General features: G+C 41.1%; 1 protein-coding gene across 2 annotated transcripts in view; it reads left to right on the top strand.

Moving 5' to 3' along the window:
• Positions 1 to 27,516, top strand: part of LOC110507325 (beta-1,3-glucosyltransferase) — a 180,508-nt gene that overhangs the window by 10,265 nt on the left and 142,727 nt on the right. For both annotated transcript variants that reach the window (XM_036965104.1, XM_021587245.2), the window contains exon 2: positions 13,416 to 13,450. In XM_036965104.1, coding sequence (XP_036820999.1) covers positions 13,416 to 13,450 — 35 coding nt within the window. The remainder of the gene's footprint in view (positions 1 to 13,415; positions 13,451 to 27,516) is intronic.

Below are 27,516 nucleotides of genomic sequence, written 5' to 3'. Positions count from 1 at the left end.
CAATCTGGATCCTATTTTGATGCTAAAACCATTCCCATGAAGTCTGATGTGTTTTTCCCCCACTTTAACCTAAATATTTGCATAACTTCACAAACCCTACTGTTGCTGCCATTTGATGGCAGTGGCATTGGCATATGTTCTTCAAAGAGAGCATGATGTAATGGGCGGCAGGTACCCTAGTGGTTAGAGCGTTGGACTAGCGTTGGATCGAATCCCCAAGCTGACAAGGTAAAAAATCTGTCGTTCTGCCCCTGAACAAGGCAGTTAACCCACTGTTCCTAGGCCGTCATTGAAAATATGAATTTGACTTGCCTAGTTTTAATAAAGGTTAAATTTTTGGGGGGAGAAATAACGTAGCATAAGTTCCTGGAAATATGCCTTTTATCAGATCATGCTAGGAGCGTCCAGACAGGCTACTTTATGAAACTTTCTGAATGGACGTATAGGCCTATATTGTTACAAATGAAGAGTCACCCATGATTCACCAAACAATATTTTGAAAGAGGAAGCAAAGTATTTTAAGCATATGTTTTCATTTCAGTCTCCATCTCCACTAACTGAAGTTAATTGTAAGGATTTGTTTCTATTATTAATGTAAAATTTAACAGCTGTACAGAAAGACTCATGTGAAGGCTAAATTACAGAGCTGGAACTTCTTGATGCATTTAAAGCCTGTAAGTCCGAAATAACTCCAGGGCTGGATGGCATACCAGTTGAGGTCTACAAAACCTTTTTTGATGTACTCAGAGGACTGTTATTAGCATGTTTTAACCACTCTCATAAAAATGGTAGGTTATCAGATACTCAACAAGAAGGTCTGATTTGAATTGCTTAAACAGGACTCAAGTGATTAAATATGAAGATCCAGTCCATTAAAACATTTGGAGGCCACTTACTCTTTAGTGTTGATGCAAAAAATTCTAGCATAGAATTATGCATAGAATTAAAAAGGTATTGCCAGATATTATTCACCCTAATCAGTTTTTTTTTTTACCTGGATGATACATTGGAGATAATATAATACAAGTACTGGAAACAATATAGCACTATTAAATATAGCTGACTTTGAAAAGGCCTTTGATAAAGTACGAATGGAGTTTATATATATATAATGCCTGGAATATTTACATTTTGGAGAATATCTTATACAATAAGTTAAAGTTATATATAGTAAACCTAGGTGTGAAATAGTAAATATTGGCTAGTTCTCAGAAAGTATTCAACTGTCAAGAGGAGGAAAACAAGGTTGTCCACTATCGGCATATATATTTATTATGGCCATTGAAATGTTAGATATTAAAATCAGATCCAACAATAATATTAAGGGGCTAGAAATCCAAGGCTTAAAAATAAAGGTGTCATTGTACGCTGATGCAACCATCCCAGCTCTGCAGATGTTGCTGCAAAGAGACAGAATCATTTGTTTTGGTACTGTCCTTATGTAGCTTTTCTACTGACTCTGAAAAACACCAAAAGAAAGATGCCCAGGGTCCCTGCTCATCTGCGTGAACGTGTCTTAGGCATGCTGCAAGGAGGCATGAGGACTGCAGATGTGGCCAGGGCAATAAATTGCAATGTCCGTACTGTGAGACGCCTGAAATTGCGCTACAGGGAGACAGGACGGACAGCTGATCATCCTCGCAGTGGCAGACCACTTGTAACAACCTCTGCACAGGATCGGTACATCCGAACATCACACCTGCGGGACAGGTACAGGATGACAACAACAACTGCCCGAGTTACACCTGGAATGCACAATCCCTCCATTAGTGCTCAGACTGTCCGCAAAAGGCCGAGAGAGGCTGGACTGAGGGCTTGTAGGCCTGAGGGCAGGCCCTCACCAGACATCACTGGCAACAACGTCGCCTATGGGCACAAACCCACCGTCGCTGGACCAGACAGGACTGGCAAAAAGTGCTCTTCATTGACAAGTCGCGGAATTGTCTCACCAGGGGTGATGGTCGGATTTGCGTTTATCATTGAAAGAATTAGCATTACACCGAGGCCTGTACTCTGGAGCAGGTGTGTCACAGCATCATCGGACTGAGCTTGTTGTCATTGCAGGCAATCTCAATGCTGTGCGTTACAGGGAAGACCTCCCCCCTCATGTGGTACCCTTCCTGCATTTTCATCCTGACATGACCCTCCAGCATGACAATGCCTCCAGTCATACTGCTTGTTCTGTGAGTGATTTCCTGCAAGACCGGAATATCAGTGTTCTGCCATGGCCAGCGAAGAGCTCGGATCTCAATCCCATTGAGCACATCAGGGACCTGTGGGATCGGAGGGTGAGGGCTAGGGCCATTCCTCCCAGAAATGTCTGGGAACTTGCAGGTGCGTTGGTGGAAGAGTGGGGTAAAATCTCACAGCAAGAACTGGTCCAAATCTGGTGCAGTCCATGAGGAGGAGATGCACTGCAGTACTTAATGCAGCTGGTGGCCACACCAGATACTGACTGTTACTTTGGACTTTGACCCCCCCTTTGTTCATGGACACATTATTCAATTTCTGTTAGTTACATGTCTGTGGAACTTGTTCAATTTATGTCTCAGTTGTTGAATCTTGTTACGTTCATACAAATATTTACACATGTTAAAATAAATGCAGTTGACAGTGAGAGGACATTTATTTTTTTGCTGAGTTTAAATGGGGGATTGGAAATTATGCAGACAATTACATTCATGAAAGCCACAATCTATAGGCCTATAGAGAGAATCAGCCAACTCACACAAGTACATCCCCATAAAAGGACCCGTCAATCAAAGCTACCAGCGTATGTCAGACATGAGAGAACATTTTTACTCTTCTACTTAAAACGTATAAAGAAACCAATGCTTACCTTAGACTTTCCAAAAGTAGGCTATACGATGACAAGACAAGTATGAAGTGGAGAGAGGGCTATGCGATAGTATGAAGATGAAATTGATCATTAAAATAGAAACAAATACACGCAACATGTCAATGACAGCTGTGACGTCACTGGCCGTTGAGTAGTCTATAAATAAATAAAATATCCTGTATGAAATTATACCATGCCAGGTTGGAGAGTGTTGTCAAATTGTCCATTTGACACAACAATAGCGCATTATTGGCCTCAGAGCCAGAACAGCCTTGTCTTCTGCTGTTGAAGACACATCCAACCTTTTTTTAAACCAGACTTATTTATTAGCAAGCAATGAAAACGTGGATTGTACAGTGCCTTCAGAAAGTATTCATACCCCTTGACTAATTCCACACTTTGTTGTTACAGCCTGAATTCAAAATGGATTAACTGTATTGTTTTCTCACCCAAATACACACAATACCCTATAATGACAAAGTGAAAACATGTTTTTAGTTTTTTTTTTTGCAAATGTATTGAAAATGAAATACAGAAACATCTAATTTACATAAGTATTCACACCCCTGAGTCAATACTTTATGGAAGCTTTGCCAGCGATTACAGCTTTTAAAAATTCTAACATTTGTAAAACAAAGAAACCACTAATATATATTGAATAGCTAATTATTCAACCCCCTGAGTAAGTACATTTGGCAGTGATTACAGGTGTGACTCTTTCTGGGTCTCTTTCTGAGTCTCTAAGAGCTTTCCAAACCTGGATTGTACAATAATTTCCCCATTATTCTTTTCAAATTCTTCAAGCTCTGTCAAGTTGGTTGTTGATTTTCAAGCAGATTTAAGCCAAAACTAACTCGGCCACTCAGGAACATTCACTGTCTTCTTGGTAAGCAACTCCAGTGTAAATTTGGCCTTGTGTTTTAGGTTATTGTCCTGCTGAAAGGTGAATTAATCTCCCAGTGTCTGGTGGAAAGCAGACTGAAGCAGGTTTTCCTGCTTCTATCATCTATTGATTCAAACATGCTCTTAAACTTTCCTGACTGGCTATAGAGGACACCTAACTGATGGACCCAAGAAAGGGAATCCCGGATCAGTGGGGAGGCTGAGCAGCCTAGAGGGCTAATGCCTGCTGCCTCCTCACAATTGCCTCTTGTGTATTTTCCTGCCATGTTTGAGGCATCATCGTAACTCTGCCCACATAAGCCAGACATGGGAAAATTGAGCCTCAACAACACATCAGTTGCCACTTTCGCAATTCCCTCGCCTGTTGTCTCCGACACCCTGTATAGCCCAATAAACTCCTTGTCCAAGGTCATGGTCAACATAACGCAGACAGACACTCTCCTGTTCAGCACCAGAGACAACTTGAGTACCATCAACAATTACTGAAAATTGTACAATCGGAAGAGACCTAATCTCAGCTGCAATGCCTCAAATGACTGTATTGGCCACAATGTTCAGAATTTCATTCTGTGCTTTGGGGCCTGTGTACATTTTGGTACGCTCTGTTAACCACTTCAGTACAATGGGATTATCCTCTTCTGCCCTAAGTTTCAAAAGCTAGTATAAATTCCCACTGTCATCCGTGTGGCCTCTAAAGGCTTGTACCTGTCTTTCTACGTGCCGCACCAAACTTAGAATTTTCATCAAGCAACGCCTTGCGTCCTCTTGCTGTTTACCCCACGCGCTAGATAACTGGGCACTGATTGGATTTGCTGGTGTGCTGTTACAGTTACAAAGTGGCAGTGGGTTTGACAGTTTTGATGTGCTGTGAATTTCTCAATGGCTTTTCTCCAGTTCCTAAATCCTGCACTAATGAAGGCAGCATCCGCTCTTTGGCCAAAAGATGGCTGGCTTGAAAACCCTTGGCTACAGTGAACACAACACTCCTTTTATTGCTGGATTATAATGTAGCCAGGGGAAATCGCCAAACCATCTCTCTTGAAACATAAATTGTGGGTGTGGTTGATATGGTTTTGTGCCATCACTGAGGTAACTGGACAATGCTGTGCCACTGTCCCCTATACTGGTGCTGCTTGCAACAAGGTTGACACCTGGTCCTGCCGTGGCTGTGACACTGTCCTCTGAAGTCTCTCTCCCTGGCTCTTTCACCACCCTCACTGACTCAGTCTGTCTCCTAGAAAATAAATGAGGTGTTTGCCATACTCCTAACTACCGGTACCCAAAACTACACAATTAATCACAACAGCAATATCATTGCCTTAAACTGGTGACTGAACCAACATTAGTTTAAGTTGAGAGTGGGGGTATCCATGGCATTGTTCAATTATGTCCCTATTTTGCAAGTCTAAAAAAGAGGGAACCTTTCATAATGTTGTCAAACAAAGACTCAACAAACTTACCTGAGACTCCCTGTCCCTGCCAGTCTGTCCCTGCCAGTCTGTCCCCAGCTCTGCTGTCTGTGTGCCATCTGTTGCCTGCTCTGCCTAATGGCATCATTATGAAACATTCCCATTAGCATTTCACTTCTTTCTTATGAACATTTAATCAACTAGTCTTTGAGATATCAGGCTACTAGGGTTCTTACTTTTCATTTTGGTGTACTGAAAAATTATCTCATGTCTCTTTTTTCTGACATTTTTCAACCTTGCTGGCTGGCTGGCTACACACACACACACACACACACAGACACATACAGTGTGCAGGTTATTTACAGTATGAGATGGGCTTCGATCTACCAGGTAGCTAGCTAATCAGCAAGCAAATGTGAAACGGATTGCAGTGACAAGGATTTACAGCTGTATATGAGTTCACCATTTACACGACGTATGCTGAAACCTTTTGCAATTTTAATATAGTTTATGTTTTCGTTTTATATTGGCTCCCACAATATCTGAATTTGCAGAGCTAGCGAGCACCAATTCCGTTACTGTGGTGTTTGCTATAATCTTTGCTATCATCAGTTTACTCCAAGATCGGCACACAGGTTTAGCTTTTGCAACGAGACCATTAAAGATATTTAAGACAATACTCCCGAGTATAGTTCTGTTCAAATTGTATTTATTTTTTTATTTTTTTTATTTTTTGAATTTTACCCCTTTTTCTCCCCAGTTTCGTGGTATCCAATTGTTGTAGTAGCTACTATCTTGTCTCATCGCTACAACTCCCGTACGGGCTCGGGAGAGACGAAGGTTGAAAGTCATGCGTCCTCCGATACACAACCCAACCAAGCCGCACTGCTTCTTAACACAGCGCACATCCAACCCGGAAGCCAGCCGCACCAATGCGCCGGAGGAAACACTGTGCACCTGGCCACCTTGGTTAGCGTACACTGCGCCCAGCCCGCCACAGGAGTCGCTGGTGCGCGATGAGACAAGGACACCCCTACCGACCAAGCCCTCCCTAACCCGGGCGACGCTAGGCCAATTGTGCGTCGCCCCACGGACCTCCCGGTCGCGGCCGGTTACGACAGAGCCTGGGCGCGAACCCAGGGACTCTGATGGCGCAGCTGGCGCTGCAGTACAGCCCTTAACCACTGCACCATCCGGGAGGCCCAGTTCTGTTCAATTTTGAGTTCAGTTTATCGTTAAACTTATCAGCATGCACTACAGCTGCATGCTGATCTTGGAATAAACTGACGATAGCAAAGATTCCATCTTTGACCATGCCACATAAATGGAATAGGTGCTAGCTAGCTTGCTAGCTAATGTTTGCTTTAGTTTGCGCCATCGGTTTGCTCGCTAGCTCTGCAAATTCAGCTATTGTGTGTGTGAACCCTACCAACACAAAACATCGCTATGGAGCGATTGACTGGATTAACCTCACGTTAGCTACATGCATTGAGTCCCTTTCAGACGGTAGACACGAACACTCTGTCACCTTGCCAGCTAAAGAACACAACATTGCATTGCTAGCTTCTCTCATTGACTCGAATTCAAACTGCAAACACTGGTTGATGTTACTGTAGCTAGCTAGCAAACATCAGCTAACTGCTAGCTAACATAAAGATTGACCTATAATTCAATGCAGCGAAAATTAAGACAGGTGATGGTTATAAATGTGTTTTATTGTATTGAGTGGTAGAAGTAGAGAAATGTTTAACATATCCTTTGTTTGAACTACTTACAGGAGGTCAGCCACCAATGACAGACTGTCAGATTCTCACACATGCACAGTACCTGCATCATGTGCCACTGCTGAGGGTGGGAGGCAGTGTATCAAACCATTGTGAGGCAAAGGGAGAGGGGTCGCAATGTTTAGAAACTTAAAAACGCTCTATTAAGTGTCTATAATCAGCACAAGTGCTTTCATTGCGTATTATTAATATATTTGTTTAATTAAATAGTTATGTTTACAGTGATACAGTGGGGCAAAAAAGTATTTAGTCAGCCACCAATTGTGCAAGTTCTCCCACTTAAAAAGATGAGAGAGGCCTGTAATTTTCATCATAGGTACACTTCAACTATGACAGACAAAATAAGAAAAAAAATCCAGAAAATTACATTGTAGGATTTTTAATGAATTTATTTGCCTTGGTCAGGGAGGTGAACAAGAACCTGATGGTCACTCTTACAGAGCTCCAGAGTTCCTCTGTGGAGATGGGAGAAACTTCCAGAAGGACAACCATCTCTGCAGCACTCCACCAATCAGGCATTTATGGTAGAGTGGCCAGACGTAAGCCACTCCTCAGTAAAAGACCGCTTGGGAGTTTTCCAAAAGGCATCTAAAGGACTCGCAGACCATGAGAAACAAGATTCTCTGGTCTGATGAAACCAAGACTGAACTCTTTTGCCTAAATGCCAAGTGTCACATCTGGAGGAAACAAGGGGCACCATCGGTCAAGCATGGTGGTAGCTGCATCATGCTGTGGGGATGTCTGTCATCGGCAGGGACTGGGAGACTAGTCAGAATTGAGGGAAAGATGAACGGAGCAGCTTTGCACACTCTTGGCGTTCTCTCAACCAGCTTCATGAGGTAGGCACGTGGAGTGCATTTTAATTAACAGGTGTGCCTTGTTAAATTGTGGAATTTCTTTCCTTAATGTGTTTGAGCTAATCAGTTGTGTTGTGACAAGGTAGGGGTGCTATACAGAATATAGCCCTATTTGTTAAAAGATAAAGTCCATATTATGGCAAGAACATCTCAAATAAGCAAAGAGAAACGACAGTCCATCATTACTTTAAGACATGAATGTCATTCAAGTCGAAAAATGTCAAGAACTTTGAAAGTTTCTTCAAGTGCAGTTGCAAAACCATCAAGCGCTATGAAGAAGCTGGCTCTCATGAGGACTGACACATGAAAGGAAGACCCAGAGTTACCTCTACTGCAGAGGATAAGTTCATTAACCTTTCTGATCTCCCCATCCCGGATCCGGGATTGTGAATACAGACTCAAGCTCATTACCATAACGCAACGTTAACTATTCATGAAAATCGCAAATGAAATGAAATAAATATGCTAGCTCTCAAGCTTAGCCTTTTGTTAACAACACTGTCATCTCAGATTTTCAAAATATGCTTCTCAACCATTGCAAAACAAGCATTTGTGTAACAGTATTGATGGCTAACGTAGCATTTAGCGTAGCATTTAGCATTAGCATTCAGCTGGCAACATTTACACAAAAAAACAGAAAAGCATTCAAATAAAATCATTTACCTTTGAAGAACTTCAGATGTTTTCAATGAGGAGACTCTCAGATAGCAAATGTTCAGTTTTTCCTGAAAGATTATTTGTTTAGGACAAATCGCTCCGTTTTCTGCGTCACGTTTAGCTATGAAAAAACCCCTGTATCCAGGATTGTGTAAATCTATCAGCAAGCTCATTAGCATAACACAACGTTAACTATTCATGAAAATCGCAAATGAAATGAAATAAATATGCCATCTCTCAAGCTTAGCCTTTTGTAAACAACACTGTCATCTCAGATTTTCAAAATATGCTTCTCAACCATAGGAAAACAATAATTTGTGTAAAAGTAGCTAGCTAGCGTAGCATTTAGCGTTAGCATTTAGCGTTAGCATTAGCGTTAGCATCCAGCACGCAACATTTCAACAAAAACATAAAAGCCTTCAAATAAAATAATTTACCTTTGAAGAACTTCAGATGTTTTCAATGAGGAGACTCTCAGTTAGATAGCAGATGCTCAGTTTTTCCAAAAAGATTCTTTGTGTATTAGAAATAGCTCCGTTTTGTACATCACATTTGGCTACCAAAAAAACCCGAAAATTCAGTCCTCAAAACGCGAACTTTTTTCCAAATTAACTCCATAATATCGACTGAAAACATGGCAAACGTTGTTTAGAATCAATCCTCAAGGTGTTTTTCACATATCTCTTCGATGATATATCGTTCGTGGAAGTGTGCTTTCTCTCCTGAATCCCAGGAGAAAATGCCCGCACCTGAAGATTACGCACAAATTTAGACAAAGGACACCGGGCGGACCCCTGGAAAATGTAGTCTCTTATGGCCAATCTTCCAATGATATGCCTACAAATACGTCACAATGCTGCCGACATCTTGGGGAAACGGCAGAAGGTCTAAGCTTATTCCTGTCGCATTCACAGCCATATAAGGAGACATTAGAAAACAGAGCTTCAGAAATTCTGCTCATTTCCTGTTTAACGTATCATCTTGGTTTCGCCTGTAGAATGAGTTCTGGGGCACTTACAGACAAAATCTTTGCAGATTCTGAAACTTCAGAGTGTTTTCTTTCCAAAACTGTCAAGAATATGCATAGTCGAGCATCTTTTCGTGACAAAATATCGCGCTTAAAACGGGAACGTTTTTTATCCAAAAATGAAATAGCGCCCCTAGAGATGCAACTGGTTAAAGTTAACTGCACCGCAGATTGCAGCCCAAATAAATGCTTCACAGAGTTCAAGTAACAGACATATCTCAACATCAACTGCTCAGAGGAGACTGCATGAATCAGGCCTTCATGGTCAAATTGCTGCAAAGAAACCAGTATTAAAGGACACCAATAAGAGGAAGAGACCAAGAAACACAAGCAATGGACATTAGACTGGTGGAAATCTGTCTTTTGGTCTGATGAGTCCAAATTTGGGATTTTTGGTTCCAACCGCCGTGCCTTTTTGAGGCGCAGAGTAGGTTAACGGATGATCTCCACATGTGTGGTTCCCTGGTGGTTCCCACCAGGAAGCATGGCGGAGGAGGTGTTATGGTATCGGGGTGCTTTTCTGGTGACACTGTGATTTATTTAAAATTCAAGGCACACTTAAACAGCATGACTATCACAGCATTCTGCAGCAATATGCCATCCCATCGGGTTTGCGCTTAGTGGGACTGTCATTTGTTTTTCAACAGAACAATGACCCAACACACCTCCAGGTCGTGTAAGGGCTATTTGACCAAGGAGAGTGATGGAGTGCTGCATCAGATGACCTGGGCTCCACAATCACCGGACCTCAACCCAATTGAGATGGATTGGGATGACTTGGACCGCAGAGAGAAGGAAAAGCAGCCAACAAATGCTCAGCATATGTGGGAACTCATTCATGACTGTTGGAAGCATTCCAGGTGAAGCTGGTTGAGAGAATGCCAAGAGTGTGCAAAGCTGTCATGAAGGCAAAGGTTGGCTACTTTGAAGAATCTAAATTATAAAATACATTTTGAGTTGTTTAACACTTCTTTGCTAACTACATGTTTTCCATATGTGTTATTTCATAGTTTTGATTTCTTCACTATTATTATACAATGTAGAAAATAGTAAACATAATGAAAACCCTTGAATGAGTAGGTGTGTCCAAACTTTTGACTGGTACTGTATAAAAAAGGTGGCTGTTTTGTCTTGTATTTAAGTGTTGACAGCCAGTAGACACCATGTTTATATTGGAGAAGGTGGCGTGTTTAAATAGTGATGCATTAACGTTGATCATGTTGTGAAATTGTCGTTGTTTTCTGATGGTTGTAGGATATATTTGGAAGTAGGATATATTTGTTGTCTTAAGGGGGGAAGGTGATACGAGCTTTGGTTTTTCCATTTATATTTTGAGGTTGGACGTTAGCAAGTTGGGCACACCGATTGGTGTCACCTCGTTAGTCAGTATATGTTACACCTGTGCTGCCTTGTCATCTCATATGTCAGAAGGTGTTTCACTTGTGCCGGCACAGGTGAGATTTAAAATCGTCTGGCTCAGTGCTTCAGTTGGTTTGAGTGATGTGGAGGGTTAACACCTTAAGTTGGCTCTCCTTTATTGGTTCTTCCCTGTTTTCATTTTGCTCCACATTTTTTGGTTTGCTTCCTGTCTTTTAAGTTTGTGAGTTTTAATTTTGTTTGCCTTCTCTTGGGCAAATTCTGCCTTTTCTTGGGCCCTCAATGTGGGTGTATTTTAGGTCCTAGTTGTTGTTGCTAGTGGACACCCCCATGAGTGTCTTTCAGAAGCCCTCCTAGAACTGCACTTGTTTTGTTTGTTGTTGGTGACTCTTTGTTAGTCCCTGCCCTTCTGTTTGAGTGACAATTTTTGGTTTCTTGCTTGGAAATGTAACAAGGATTAAAAAAAATGGCATTCTTATCTGAGCACTTCAGGTGTTTTCGATAAGAAACTTAAATGTTTGTTTTCCATGTCCTATTTTTATTTTCCATGCCCTAATGAACATCTGAGAGTTACTGGAGAATTTACAACTTTTTGTAAGAACATAGTATATGGGATTGATTTTAAGAAATTTAGCTTAATTCATTTGATTATTATTGTTTCTTTACCAAGAAAAACAAAACCCTCAGGACTTCCGTTAGGAAAATATGGCGCTGTACAACGTGACTGGCCCAACCGGAGATTCAGTGAAAATAATAATCTCATTGATTTATCAAGACCAGTCCCCATGCTTGTCTCAGAGCAGTGTGAAACGGTGCTGAAATAGTTAACCACACGCGGGTAGGCTATTGCTTCAAATCATATTATAACAATTGGATGACTTTGGGTGTTCCAGTAAGCAACTCTTTGTTGCCTTCATTAGTCTACTTTATTCCAATATTTCTGTCATTCAGTGATATTTATTCCCATAATAATTCGTTATGGATCCAGATGTGGTTAGAAAACAATGCATTTGGTTAACTCGGTAAGGGTATATTTTCCTGCTGATAGGCCATCAAGGTTGGATAGAATGATATAATTGTTCAACAAGCGTTTTGTACTCATAAATTCATATTTCATGAATCTTGGCTCAAGAATTCTGTATAATTCACCATATTACAATACATTCACTCCATTACAATTAGCTGCCATGTCTTTAACATGAAACAATACCGCGGTGCACCATAATTTGCAAATTTCCTCATTATTCAATTGAGGAATAAATCTTTAGTAGTTGTAGGTAGAAACGATTGACTCATTCTCAGTGTACATAATGTGTGTGCTGGTTGATGAAATTAATCTCCTGTGTGGCTCAGTTGGTAAGAAGATGTCACTAGCAATGCCGAGGTTGTGTTTCTATTGCCACAGATACACATACTCTAAAAATACATATTCCAAAAAAATGTAAGCAATAAGGCACGCGTTGGTGTGGTATGCAGCCAGGGATGTTCTTAGGCACAACGCAACGCCAATCACCATTCCGAGCTCGAACCACCGTTTATAATATGGAATCTACAACACAGATGTGGAAAATGTTTAGAGGTGTTAAGTACATATAAAGTATAAGCCAGGCCTGGGAAATTCCAGTCCTCGGGGGCCTGATTGGTCTTACACTTTCCCCCCATCCCTAGCAAACACACCTGATTTAAACTAATTGCATTTGTAACTGAAGTTCATGATTTGGTGATTATTGGAGCTTGGTTTGTTTACTGGGACTGGGGAAAAAGTGTGACACGAATCAGGCCCCTGAGGACTGGAGTTGCCCAGGCCTGTGCTAGGCAGTAGTATATTCATAAGGCTATATTCTGTGTCCTGGCTGGCTTCTCCTCAGATTAGGGCTCCGGCTTCTTAATCAACACCTCTCTCTTTATCTCTCTCTCGCTCTGTGTGTTTGAGCCTCGGAAGGCTATTTTACACAATACGGGAAATGTGACTCTTCAGCTCTATCTTGTAATTGCATGTAGATATGAAGCTGTTAGAAGCCCCAACACACACACAGCCAGCTAATGTTGAATTGACTAGTATAGAAATATATTCTCCAAACTGCTGTTTTGATCCTCAGTATTGATTTGGAATCCTAATGTGACGGCCCCTTTTGCCTTGAATCGATAGAGTTAAAATTGGATATAGGCTTCCCATGGTCTAATTGCAAACTTTCATAGATGAATGGTGGTGCACACAGACTGCGTACTATCAGAAACAAACACAGACACACACGGGAAAGAGCTTCCTCCCTGAGGGTCTGTTAAATCTCCTGGTAACTAACCTTTCTGCTATGATGGGCCCCAATGATGTTTCATTAGGCAGGTTCCTCTATACTGATTAGAGTCGTGACTATAAACCCCTCTCGGGACAATATATATCTTTGGTGCACATTTCTGTCAACCAGCCTAAATGATTTGACTTGCCTAGTTAAAGGTTAAATAAAATAAATAAACAATTCATTGTCAGGCTTTCAGTGATTTCAATGTCTCATTTCGATTTGTCATTTCCTTTTCTCCCTTTTTCTCCCTCATTCATTGAAGTTCCTGCCAACATTGCCACCAGCAGCTCAAGACAGGTAAGGATACTTTTTTTGGTTAATTGCGTCATGGTGCCACAATTATGCTAATTTCACTCAGATTTAATTTGGGTGCCTGTTACTAATTTGGGCTGATTGGTATGCTTCTCATATTTCTACCCGGTTCCCTCATCAACCCCTATTAAAGGTTTTGATTTCTTAAGCAACCTCAATCAAACCCAAAGATGTTCTCTTCTCTATCACCCGCTTGATCAATGGCCTCCTGGTCAAATCACCGCTATCACTACAAATCCATACCCTTTTTATCTCTTATTTTTGTCGCCCTCAAATAGTGGATCTTTAACTGTTGCTCTTGCTGTTCTTTTCCTTTTTTTGTTTTCAATCAGTCCTGTGTACTCGCCTCTCAATAAATAATGAGGGTGTTCAGTCACTATAATTGTTATCAGTGTGAGGGGAACTCTGACAGAAGCGCTTGTGGCTGAGCTGCTTAGCTTCACACTGTCTCCCCCGAAATTCTCTTTGTTTACCTTTGTCAGCAGTTTCTGCCTCCCCCGTTCTCCGCCTCCCCATTTTGTCCTCCCCCATCTACGTTCACAGTTTTATATAATATTTTTTTATTTGACTTTTATCAGTTTAAAACGGTGCCAGGCAGAGGAAAAAAATCACAAGGTGTAAAAAACTAGAGTGGAATCTAAAGGAGGGTTGTCTCTTGTTTGCATTTGTCAATGCGGCTCGAGCTGCAGTCACAGCCAGCAGACTTTCATCACTGGTTTAAGCTTCAAAGGATCTTTATTTGACTCCAAACTTTGTTTGCTTTGAGAATCCATTTCACTAACCACAAAAAGTATTTTTATGCGAGTAAAGTCCTACCTTATTAAACACAATCACGACAGCTGGGATGGAAACAGGAAGTTTCGGGACAATTTGATAAATGCCAACAGATAATTTGTTTGTTCGACATGGTGGGATCGTTTTATGTCTGTAAAGTTAATTATGGGAGAAATGAAGGTGGAAACACCTTTATGCGCAAAAATGTATATACTGAACAAATAATATAAGTGCTACATGCAACAATTCCAGGAATTGATGAGGTGTTTGCTATGGGGATGACCAGTGAAATATACCTGCTGGATCGCGTGCTATGGGTGGGTGTTGTTAAGGTGACCAGTGAGCTGAGATAAGGCGGAGCTTTAGCTAGCAAAGACTTATAGATGACCTGGAGCCGGTGGGTCTGGCGATGAATATGTAGCGAGGGCCAGCCGACGAGAGCATACAGGTCGCAGTGGTGGGTGGTATATGGGGCTTTGGTGACAAAACAGATGGCACTGTGATAGACTGCATCCAGCTTGCTGAGTAGAGTGTTGGAGGCTATTTTGTAAATGACATCGCCGAAGTCGAGGATCGGTAGGATAGTCAGTTTTACGAGAGTAAGTTTGGCAGCATGAGTGAAGGAGGCTTTTTTTGCTAAATTAATTTTAATTTAGGGTTGGAGATGTTTAATATGAGTCTGTAAGGAGAGTTTACAGTCTAGCCAGACACCTGGGTATTTATAGTTGTCCACATATTCAAGTCAGAACCGTCCAGAGTACTGATGCTAGTCAGGCGGGCGGGTGCGGGCAGCGATCGGTTGAAAAGCATCCATTTAGTTTTATTAGCTTTTAAGAGCAGTTGGAGGCCACGGAAGGAGAGTTATATGGCATTGAAGCTCGTTTGGAGGTTTGCCCCACTGTATATCTCACTAGGGCAGGGTTTTTCAACCTAAATATATCCACTAGTTCTAATGTATCAATGATCTTTGTGATCCCCTTCAGGGCTTGAGGGTGATAGTGTGTAGAGTGATTTCCTTTACGATCTATTGAGGTACTTAAAACCGCATTATCATCTCCCACCATAATAATAGATTCATGTGTTGCTTGTGAGCTCAATAGATTATTATATATATTTTAGAAGTGTGGATCATCATTATTTGGCCCATATAGATTAATTAGCCAGATCCTTTTTTGGGCCAATAGCATATTCCAAAGGATCCTTCTTCCTTGAGGATCTGTTTTCAGTTTGCACAATTAGATCAAAATTGTTGTTAATTAATATAATCACTCCTTTTGAGTTTCTTTGCCCATGACAAAACAATTTCTCCCTCCCAGTCCTTTTCCCACCCAATCTCATCTATATTTGTAAAATGCGACATGATGATTGTGTCCATATAGGTGTACTATAATATTTGCCCTGTTAAGCATACTGTAGCTGCAACTGTGTAAACCTCCAATTGTTCTAATATTCCACCCACTAAAACCTCCCCTTTATAGCTGTACTATAATATTTGCCCTGTTAAGCATACTGTATCTGGAACTGTGTAAACCTCCAATTGTCTTTAATATTCCACCCACTAAAACCTCCCCCATATCTAGGTCTGTTGTCACTAAGACCTAAGAAAACTAACCAAATAGCATGGAGAACAGTCACTAAAATAAAATAATAATAAATAATATTATTCTAATTAATAAGAGCACAATATTATAGTTTCATGCTTATATTAAGTAAGTCCTAGCAAAGGCTATGATCATGTCAGCCCAGTCTTGTCAGTTCATTGGATCCAACAAGTAAAAATAAGTCTTAGTCATCACACTACCCATAAAGGGAAAATCATTTTAACTCACAATCGACCCTGACACAGCCATGGCATGATAGCAAAGAATACATGCAGTACTTCGGCTGTTTTACACACACCGTTGAAGTTGGAAGTTTACATACACCTTAGCCAAATACATTTAAACTCAGTTTTTCACAATTTCTGATATTTAATCCCAGTAAAAATTCCTTGTTTTAGGTCAGTTGGCATCACCACTTTATTTTAAGAATGTGAAATGTCAGAATAATAGTAGAGTGATTTATTTCAGCTTTTATTTATTTCATCACATTCCCAGTGGGTCAGAAGTTTACATACACTCAATTAGTATCTGGTAGCATTGGCTTTAAATTGTTTAACTTACTTGGGTCAAACGTTTAGGGTAGCCTTCCACAAGCTTCCCACAATGAGTTGGATGAATTTTGGCCCATTCCTCCTGACAGAGCTGGTGTAACTGAGTCACTGGGAATGTAGGCCTCTTTGCTCGCACACACTTTTTCAGTTCTGCCCACACATTTTCTATAGGATTGAGGTCAGGGCTTTGTGATGGCCACTCCAATACCTTGACTTTGTTGTCCTTAAGCCATTTAACCCTCATGATGCCATCTATTTTGTGAAGTGCATCAGTCCCTCCTGCAGCAAAGCACCCCCACAACATGATGGTGCTACCCCCATGCTTCACGGTTGGGATGGTGTTCTTCGGCTTGCAAGCCCTCCCCCTTTTTCCTCCAAACATAACAATGGTCATTATGGCCAAACGGTTCTATTTTTGTTTCATCAGACCAGAAGACATTTCTCCAAAAAGTACGGTATTTGTCCCCTTGTGCAGGTGCAAACCGTAGTCTGGCTTTTTAATGTTGGTTTTGGAGCAGTGGCTTCTTCCTTGCTGAGCGGCCTTGTTATGTCGATATAGGACTCGTTTTACTGTGGCTATAGATACTTTTGTACCTGTTTCCTCCAGCATCTTCACAATGTCTTTTACTGTTGTTCTGGGATTGATTCACACTTTTTGTTTTTCCCCATGATGTCAAGCAAAGAGGCACTGAGTTTGAAGGTAAGCCTTGAAATACATCCACAGGTACGCCTCCAATTGACTCAAATAACGTCAATTAGGCTATCAGAAGCTTCTAAAGCCATGGTGTCATTTTCTGGAATTTTCAAAGCTTTTTAAAGGCACAGTCAACCTATTGTATGTAAACGTCTGACCCACTGGAATTGTGATACAGTGAATTATAAGTGAAATAATCTGTGTGTAAACAATTATTGGAAAAATTATGTGTGTTGTGCATAAAGCAGATGTCCTAAAACTATAGTTTGTTAACAATACATTTGTGGGAAAACAAGTTTTAATGACTCCAACCTAAGTGTATGTAAACCTCTGACTTATATATACAGTTGAAGTCGGAAGTTTACATATACTTTGGAGTCATTAAAACTCGTTTTTCAACCACTCCACAAATTTCTTGTTAACAAACTATGGTTTTGGCAAGTCGGTTAGGGCATCTACTTTGTACATGACACAAGTCATTTTTCCAACAGTTGTTTACAGAGGATTTCACTTATAATTCACTGTATCACAATTCCAGTGTGTCAGAAGTTTACATACACTAAATTGACTGTGCCTTTTAACAGCTTGGAAGATTCCAGAAAATGATGTCATGGCAAACATCTCAAGACATCAGTCATGAAGTTAAAGCTTGGTTGCAAATGGGTCTTCCAAATGGACAATGACCCCAAGCATACATGGCTTAACCTTTCTAGCGCATGCAGTCCGCTTGCGACCCACCTCAACAACATCCGGTGAAATTGCAGTGCGCGAAATTCAATTTACAGAAATATGAATATTTAACATTCATGAAAATACAAGAGTTATACATCAAATTAAAGCTTAACTTCTTGTTAATCCAGCCGCTGTCTCAGATTTCAAAAAGGCTTTACGGCGAAAGCACACTATACGATTATCTGAGGATGGCGCCCCGCATACAAAAGCATGAAAAACATATTTCAACCAGGCAGGTGCGCAACGAAAGTCAGAAATAGTGAAATATTAAATGCCTTACCTTTTGAAGATATTTTGTTCGATAATGTCCTTCTTTATATCCCCAAAACTCCGTTTAGCTGGCGCGCTTCAGTCAGTAATCCACCCGTTTCCCTCCTCCAAAATGCATACAAAATGAATCCCAAACGTTACTAATAAACTTCTCCAAACAAGTCAAACAATGTTTATAATCAAACCTCAGCTACCCTAATACGTAAATAAAAGATACAATTTAAGACGGAGAATCGTTATTGTCTTTACTGGAGATAAACAATAAAGAACGCACTCCCATCCATGCGCATGAAAACACTACAGGCAAAATTGGAGCCACATAGAAAAACTACAAATTCTAGCTAATTTTTCCAAAAACAAGCCTGAAACTCTTTCTAAAGACTGTTGACATCTAGTGGAAGCCCTAGGAACTGCAATCTGGGAGGGTTTGGCCTCATAATAAACATGAAAGCAATTGGAAACAGTGGTAGGCTGAATTGTTTGGTTTTTTGGGATGGTTTGTCCTCAGGGTTTTGCCTGCCATATCAGTTCTGTTATACTCACAGACATCATTTTAACAGTTTTAGAAACTTTAGAGTGTTTTCTATCCACATCTAATTATATGCATATCCCAGCTTCTGGGCCTGAGTAACAGGCAGTTTACTTTGAGCACGCTTTTCATCCAGATGTCAAAATACTGCCCCCTAGCCCAAAGAGCAACATCTCAAGACATCAGTCAGGAAGTTAAAGCTTGGTCGTAAATGGGTCTTCCAAATGGACAATCACCTCAAGCATACATCCAAAGTTGTGGCAAAATGGCCTAAGGACAACAAAGTCAAGGTATTGGAGTGGCCATCACAAAGCCCTGACCTCAATACTAATAGAACATTTGTGGGCAGAACTGAAAAAGCGTGTGTAGGCAAGGAGGCCTACAAACCTGACTCAGTTACATCAGCTCTGTCAGGTGGAATTTGCCAACATTCACCCAACTCATTGTGGGAAGCTTGTGGAATGCTACCCGACACATTTGACCCAAGTTAAACAATTTAAAGGCAATGCTACCAAATACTAATTGAGTGTATGTAAACTTCTGAGCCACTGGGAATGTGATGAAAGAAATAAAAGCTGAAATAAATCGTTCTCTCTGCTATTATTCTGAAATTGCACATTCTTAAAATTAAGTGTTGATCCTAATTGACCTAAGACAGGGAGTTTTTACTAGGATTAAATGTCAGGAATTGTGAAAACTGAGTTTAAATGTATTTGGTTAAGGTGTATGTAAACTTCTGACTTCAACTGTATATATGTGTGTGTGTGTGTGTGTGTGTGTGTGTGTATATATATATGAAATGAGTGGTGTATATATAACACTAGGTCTCAGCATCAGCAGGTGTCCTTGATTGGAATGCACTTATTAACCAGGCTCTGGAAGACGTGGCTGTCAGCTGACTCACCATTAACCCCAATTTCAATAATATTGAAATGTACAACCACTTTCTCTCCAGGCCTCTCCTCGACGTAATGCCCCTGATCTTTCTCCACCCCTTTAACCCCAATTTTTATATAGATTGCAATAGATGTATTATAGATGTGTAGTATGTATGCGATGTATAGGCTGCATCCCAGAATGGCACCCTATTCCTATAGGTCACTACTTTGGACCAGAGCCCTATGGGCCCAGAGTAGGAAATAGAGTACCACTCTCTCCAGCCCTGTCAGTGCCATGGGTGAGGGCTATACAGATACATCTTCCCATGTCGACAGACACTGCAGATTAACAGATTACAGTCAATCAGTCCTCCATTTTGCTACTAGCCATGTTTTGAGGCTAACATTCGATGGGTGTCAGAGTTAGTCAGCCTCCATCTCAGTCTCTCTCTGTTTCTCTTTATCTCTGTATCTTCACTGCAGTGGCCGACACTCTCACTACTCCCCTGCTCGATGGATAACCACTCCAGGCGGGAGAGAGAGACGGTCAAGGAAGAAATGTTTTACTGAGAGATGTATCTAAGCCTACGAGATGGGTTGAGTGTTGTGGACTCAGTGTAATGTGTTTCTAACACCACAGGTTCCTGCAAAATGGCTGACAACCTCCTGTCAGATAGAGAGACAGACGGAGTGCTATCTATGCTCCAGCCCTGGCTGGCAGCAGACACGGGCTCCAGACGCTGAGAAAAAAAGCAAAAGGAGCCGATCGACTACAGCTCTGAGCCGAGAATAATCCATCTCTGGGATAATGGTGAAAATGCTGCTGGATTTGACCTCAGCGCTCTCTGCCACTGTCCATCAAATAATTTACTGTGAGGGAGATTTGCACGACAGTGTTATGCACTCCTGGAATGGGCTCTGAATGGACTGGCGTTTCTTTGCTTTAACAATGCCATACAGATAGCAACTGTACATCGCCTTCAATCAGCAATACTCTGTCTGCCGACTTTGTGCTAAACGCCTGCAGGGGGGTGAAATTACCACCACAGACTTTTACTGAAGCCAAGCAGAGGAATATTCAGATCGCTTAATTGCTTTCCTGTAATAACAGATGAGTATAACTATTCAGTTCTCCAAGTGACTGGAGAGTATTCTCAGAGTGATGGGTCAAAGGTTGTCTGTTAACTAAGCCCTTAGATCGCACATTGTTATTTTTAACCTTTATTTAACTAGGCAAGTTAGGTAAGAACAAATTATTATTTACAATGACAGCCTACACCGTCCAAACCCAGACCAGGACGACACTGGGCCAAATATGCGTTGCCCTGGTTGCAATTTTTTTCAGCCCAGTACTCAGTTACCTTCAGACGACTTCCCTGAAGCTTGTGTGCGTCGCAGAGCAGAACAACTGACACCTTTGTGTTTGTGAGAGTCTCCAGTTTCGATATGGTAACGTATTAGTTTGTAGCGCCAACGGTTCAGTCTGGACAGTTGGTTTTGTGAGAATACCTCTTCAAAATGAGGAAATCTGCGACAGAGTTCAGACCAATGCCGTAAAGCTTGTGGATATTGTAAAGCAAAACAACCGACCCTGTAGTCTTAGTGAGTCATCTTTCAATTGTGGTGACTTATGAGTTTGTAGCTCACATGTTTTGAGTATTACAGACAGTTTCAACAGTTTTCAGCTGTGCTAACATAATTGCAAAGGGGTTTTCTAATGAACAATTAGCCTTTTAAAATTATAAACTTGGATTAGCTAACACAGGAACACAGGAGTGATGGTTGCTGATAATGGACCTCTGTATGCCTATGTAGATATTCCATTAAAATCTGCCGTTTCCAGCTACAATAGACATTTTTACTACATTAACAATGTCTACACTGTATTTCTGATTAATTTGATGTTATTCTAATGGACAAAAAACAAAGACATTTCTTAGTGACCTCAAACTTTTGAACGGTAGTGTACATACATACACATACCTACATACATAGAAATATACACACACACAAACCCTTCCACTCCCGCCTAATTGGAGTAAACAAATAAATAACAACACTTAGGCTTCTACTTCCAGCTTAAACATACTATATACATTTTACAGACACAATCTATTTTACAATAGTTATATTTTGTTTGTTTTTAGTGCCTCCATCTCTCCATTCAGTTTGATTTCTATTTGACAAATATTTTTTACTGTGCTATTTCACCAAAGTTCTGAACCGATTTACATTTTCCGTACACGGTATATTTTACATGTGTTATCTTGTTGTTATTAGTCCCACCCTTCAGCTCAATTCAACCCCTCCCATCTATCTCTTAACACCATCCATATTGGATTTCTATTTGCCATATATTTATGCCGCTAACTTTATCGGCGGAAATAGGGGATTGAGCTGCAGCCACTACAAGAAACGGTAAGTTTGTAGCATCAACACATTCAATATTCTAAATGATGTCTCCGTGTGACTCTAGGGGGTTTAATACCCGAACATCTCTAAAACTAAGAGCATTGTATTTGGTTCAAATCATTCCCTAAGTTCTAGACCTCAGTTGAATCTGGTATTGAAGGGTGTGGCTGTTAAACATGTTGAGGAAACTAAATTACTTGGTGTTACCTTAGATTGTAAACTGTCATGGTCAAAACATATAGATTCAATGGTTGTAAAGATGGGGGAGGTCTGTCCGTAATAGAGATAATCTGCTTTTTTGACACCACACTCCAAAAAGCAAGTTCTGCAGGCTCTAGTTTTGTGTAATCTTGATTCTTGTCCAGTCGTGTGGTCCAGTGCGGCAAGGAAAGACCTAGTTAAGCTGCAGCTGGCCCAGAACAGAGCAGCACGTATTGCTCTTCATTGTAGTCAGAGGGCTGATATAAATACTATGCATGCCAGTCTCTCTTGGCTAAGATTTGAGGAGAGACTGACTGCATCACTTCTTCTTTTTATAAGAAAAATGAATGTGTTGAAAATCCCAAATTGTTTGCATAGTCAACTTACACACAGCTTTGACACACACTTACCCCACCATAACCCCAGGGGTCTTTTCACAGTCCCCAAATTCAAGAAAGCGTACAGTATTACATAAAGCCATTATTGCACGGAACTCCGTTCCATATCATATTGCTCAAATAAACAGCAAACCTGGTTTAAAAAAACAAACAGATAAAGCAACACCTCACGGCACAACGCCTCTCCCCTGTTTGACCTAGATAGTTTGTGTGTATGTATTGATATGGAGGCTGTGTGTGCCTTTTTAGTTCTGTCCTTGAGCTGTTCTTGTCTATTAATGTTCTTTATTATGTCATGTTTTGTGTGGACCCCAGGAAGAGTAGCTGCTGCTTTTGTAGCAGCTAATGGGGATCCTGATAAAATACCAAAAACCTTATCTGTATTACCCACCTGTCCTATTTTTTCTCTCACTGCAGTCTCACAGGATTGGGTCTTGGGGCGAACAACAGAAACGAGAGGCCACACTCACACTCTGTCCATTTAGTGGCAGCACCTGTCTAACCAGTCAATGTATCATCGTCCTCACTTTGATTCACTCTGTGGCAGAGCAATAATCTGCCATCTCTCTTCTGCTTTCAAGGCTGTGCTGCTGCTAAGGGAGACTGAGAGAGACCACTGTCAGCTTGTGTGTGTGTGGGGGGGTTGATGATAGTGGGGGGGGGATCGGTGCTTGCATGCGAGACTGGGTCTCTGGCACAGATGGAATCATGGCTCCTGCTCTGCTCGGGCTCATCTGTGACAACTGTGAACTCCATCTGGGGACACAGTGAAGGACAATGGCCTTTTCACCTCATTGGTATTCCGGGGCGTTTTGAACTCATTACTGGCTTTATAGTGTTTCACCACTGTCTGTCGAAGCACTGCTGCAACACGTTATATTTTACCTGGAAGGCTGCAGCAGAAGCAAACTCCTTTGTCGGCGACTCTTTCGCACGCGACTGGCTGGGGGACAACGCTTGTGCGTTGGTGGCTCCATGCACTCGTGAATGCCCTCGTATCTCTTCCGTGTGGAAAATCGCTTAACCTGTCTGAAGGCTCTCATATATATATATATATTGGTTAACTTATGCCCTTGGATACATTTGTTCATACGGGCAGAATATTGTATAAAATAATCAATGAAAATGTACTGCATTTATCTTTCTTTTAGACAGAATAAATTAAACAGGGTTGGATGAAAACTAGATTTCTTTAAATAACATTAATCTACTAATACATTCATTAATAAAATAAAGATGTGCACATAATTAAATGTTACTTCAACCTTGTAATAATTAGTAGATATAGAATGATATTTTCTTGAATAGGCTTAGCTTACTCAAATATCACAATTGTCTTTAGCAAGAGCTGTGCAGATTCATTCATTTTCAACACATGACAGATTATAGATTCTGATTGCACTGCTGTTTGTGAGAGTATTACATGCTGGCCACACTGCTCGGGTCGCAAAAAAAATAATATTTACCAATACATGTTATTCAATCATTACACCCACACTGCTCGCACGCGCCAAAGAACATCTGCGTAGCCAGGCACTAAAATAGAACTTGATTCTATTGATGATGCTTGGTGCGCTGCAAGTCCCACCTCTCCCATCTCCTCATTGGTTTTTAGGAGCATATTCCCAGGTGGGTGTTTTAAATATGAACTGAAGTCCACACTCCAGTCCAGTTGTTGGTGGTAATGCACCTTAAAGTTAGTTGTCAACCGCCATTTAAAGTCCGAAGAAGAATCCTGAAGGAGAGATTAATAGAAACAAACTTGGTTGATGGTTTTATCTGTGGACTAATTGTCGGAGTAGAGGACCTTGTGCATCTTTAGGTAAATAACAACCCAATGCTTATATCCCAGGACAAATTAGCAAGCAACAGCTAGCTAAATTGTCATACATGTTTAATGCTTTTCGACCTGTCCCCAAATGTTTTGATATTTCAACTTGCGTGTCCTGATCGTGTCTGGTGTGGGTGGACAAAATCAACATGCATGCTGCCTGGTCAGCATGTTAGGATATAGTGATTGGCACCAGTAGCCTATGCAAAGTCTGTATCAATAGGCACTGCACGTAGGAACCTGTCCATACGACTGTGAGCTGATTGTCAGCATATACTGAAGTCAGGTGCAGAGAGTTGTGATCAGGCGCACACTTTATTCGGGAGAAGCAAACAACAGACGGACGCAACAGTGTCCAACAAACCTCCGGCCAAAGGCAAAGGTGCAAAGCGCGACAAAGTCACATACGATCAAAAATGTTTAACAATTAAACATACTCCGGGGGAAAAAACAGCTAGGCGCGTCAATACAAAACACTTAACAAAACAATCTCACACAAAGACATAGGGGGAACAGAGGAATATGTATTTGCAGTTGATTAGGGAATGTAAACCAGGTGTGCGGGGAACAAGACAAAACAATAGAACAATGAAAAATGGAGCGGCGATGGCTAGAAGGCCGGTGACGTCGACCGCCGAACGCCGCCCGAGCAAGGAGGGGAGCCGACTTCGGCGGAAGTCGTGACACCAGTTGTGAATGTTCTGAAAACTTATCTGAATACAAAACCCATCGACCCCTTATGGGCCATCAGCGGGACAAAATTATGAGATGGAGCGCTATTAACTCTAGCACTGCTTCATTCACTGCTTCAAATGTTCAAATTAATATTTTAGGCAACACCATATTTTTTTCCACGGGCACAGAAATCCAAAATGATGTATGCAACTGCAAGATTGAATGTTTCTTATCGAAAGAATCGCCTGACTTGCGTTGTTCTTCAATAGGCTAAGCTTAGGCTAATAGATTTACTTATTGGGTGTGCATTTGGTATCCAGCTGTTTACTTAGGCCTAGTGATATTGTCAAACATCAGCTGATCCATGACATATTTTTCTCAAAGACAGTCAAGTGAAAACAGCTGTAATACGCCTATAGCATGCAATGGAAAAACAGCCAGTGCGGGAAAACGGTGGTTGGTTGAATGTCCAAAATATTTTGATGTCTTGTTCGTTGCACCAGTGAAGACAGTTGTCATCCACTTTGGATCTAATGTCCCTACATTTGTTTCTGGTATTGTCTGCTTGATTTACAGCAAGGTCTCTAGAAGATTGAACAGAGAAAGCATCAAGGTGATGAGTTCATGCTTTCATATGTTTCTGTGTGTTGGATGGGACACTGCGTCTAGGCTACTGTGTGCAATTGTGTAGGAGAGGCAATTGTGCGAACACCCAAGGTACATCCTTCGATTTTTATTTTAGTTTATTAGTATCCCCATTAGCCGACGCCAATGGCGACAGCTAGTCTTACAGGGGTCCGACCCATAACGTAAAACACATTACAAACAAAATACAATTTACATACATATAAAAGCATTAACGTGTGTGCATCTATCAGTTACACATACAGTGCCTTCAGAAAGTATTCATACCCCTTGAGCTATTCCACATATTGTTATGTTACAGCCTTAATTCTAAATTAATTTGGAAAGAAATGTATCACCCATCTACACACTATTCCCCATAATGACAAGGTGAAAACATGTTATTAGACATTTTTTCAAATGAATTGAAAATTAAATACAGAAATACCTCATTTAAGTAAGTATTCACACATTATTGTGAAGTGGGAAAGTCTAGGAGCAGCAACGGTTTAGCTGTGAAGTGGTAGGCCACACAAGCTCACAGAACGGAACCGCCGAGTGCTGAAGCGCATAGTGTGTAAAAATCGTCTGTCCTAGGTTGCAACACTAACTACCGAGTTCCAAATTGCCTCAGGAAGCAATATCAGCACAAGAACTGTTCGTCGGGAGCTTCCTGAAATGGGTTTCCATGGCCGGGCAGCCGCACACAAGCCTAAGATCACCATGCGCAATGCCAAGCGTCGGCTGGAGTGGCGTAAAGCTCGCTGCCATTGGATGCTGTAGCAGTGGAAGTAGCAGAGCCCTCGGAATATAAACCGCAACAGCTCCCCATATGCATTTCTGTATCTTCTGTAGATGTTATATCCTTGTATTTCTACTGTTGTATCATCAAAGGAATTATCTAAGAATTTCTGATAAATTGCTAATATAGAGCATGAATGTTATCTGATGAATAAGGTTCATGAAATCAATAACTTGCGAATGCTACATATATTAATATAGGCTATTTTAGCTAATATGGAAAATAACAAACAAAGCAAGAGGGAAAAATGTATACATTATCCAGCAGTCCAACAATCAGTTGGTGTTTGTAAGTTTGTGTGTGCTGTGAGGTTGAAGCTACGAGCCCACATGCTTGGCTCTCTCATCCCTTCCAGGCTTTGACAATGAGCCTGTCAAATCAGATGTAAGCAATGGCCCCACACGCTCTGGCAGCTTTCATGGCTGGGATAAATTATTTCATCTTCTGGCGCACAGATTCAAGATAGTCCTTCAGGAAGAAGTATGTTCCTCTCTAGTTCTTGTCTCTTTCCAGAACAGCTACCTTGTCCTTGACCACTATCAGCCTGGGCCTGTCACCTGGGCCGGTGGTGGGTTTTCGAGTCCTGAGTGCGTGCTCCATCTCAATCTTCCTGTGGTCCATCTTCAGTTTCTCAGTTATCATTTCCCTAATTTCCAGATTTCATGAGGAGATTCTGAAATTCCGTCTTCAACAATGTTGTTCCTCCTTCATTGTCCCTTGAGATAATCTGATTTCTCTGTCGTTATCATGGATTCACATACAGAACTGTTGTCCTCTCTCAATGACTTACAGATTGCTGTCATGTTGCTGTTCTCCGATTTAAGCTCATTGAGCTCAACCTGGAAGAACTGCAAACTGTTCAGGTGCTGGACCCCTCTGGTCAGACCGTCTATTCTTTTATTAGTTGAATCCACAATTATTTGGACACAACCCTATTTTCTTGATGTTGTAATAGCAGCTTGTAGAACTCTTTTTGTTTGTTTAAAAGATTCTTCACCAGTGATAGTGTCAGGCTTCGAAGAGTGATGTGTGTGGAGTCAGGTGCAGAGAGCAGAGGATTCGGAAACACCATTTATTCC

The sequence above is a fragment of the Oncorhynchus mykiss genome, chromosome 27 (genome assembly GCF_013265735.2).
Source record: "Oncorhynchus mykiss isolate Arlee chromosome 27, USDA_OmykA_1.1, whole genome shotgun sequence".
Classification (NCBI taxonomy): Eukaryota; Metazoa; Chordata; class Actinopteri; order Salmoniformes; family Salmonidae; genus Oncorhynchus; species Oncorhynchus mykiss.
The sequence above is the reverse complement of the archived record's forward strand: the minus strand, read 5'-3'. Positions and strand labels throughout refer to the sequence as shown.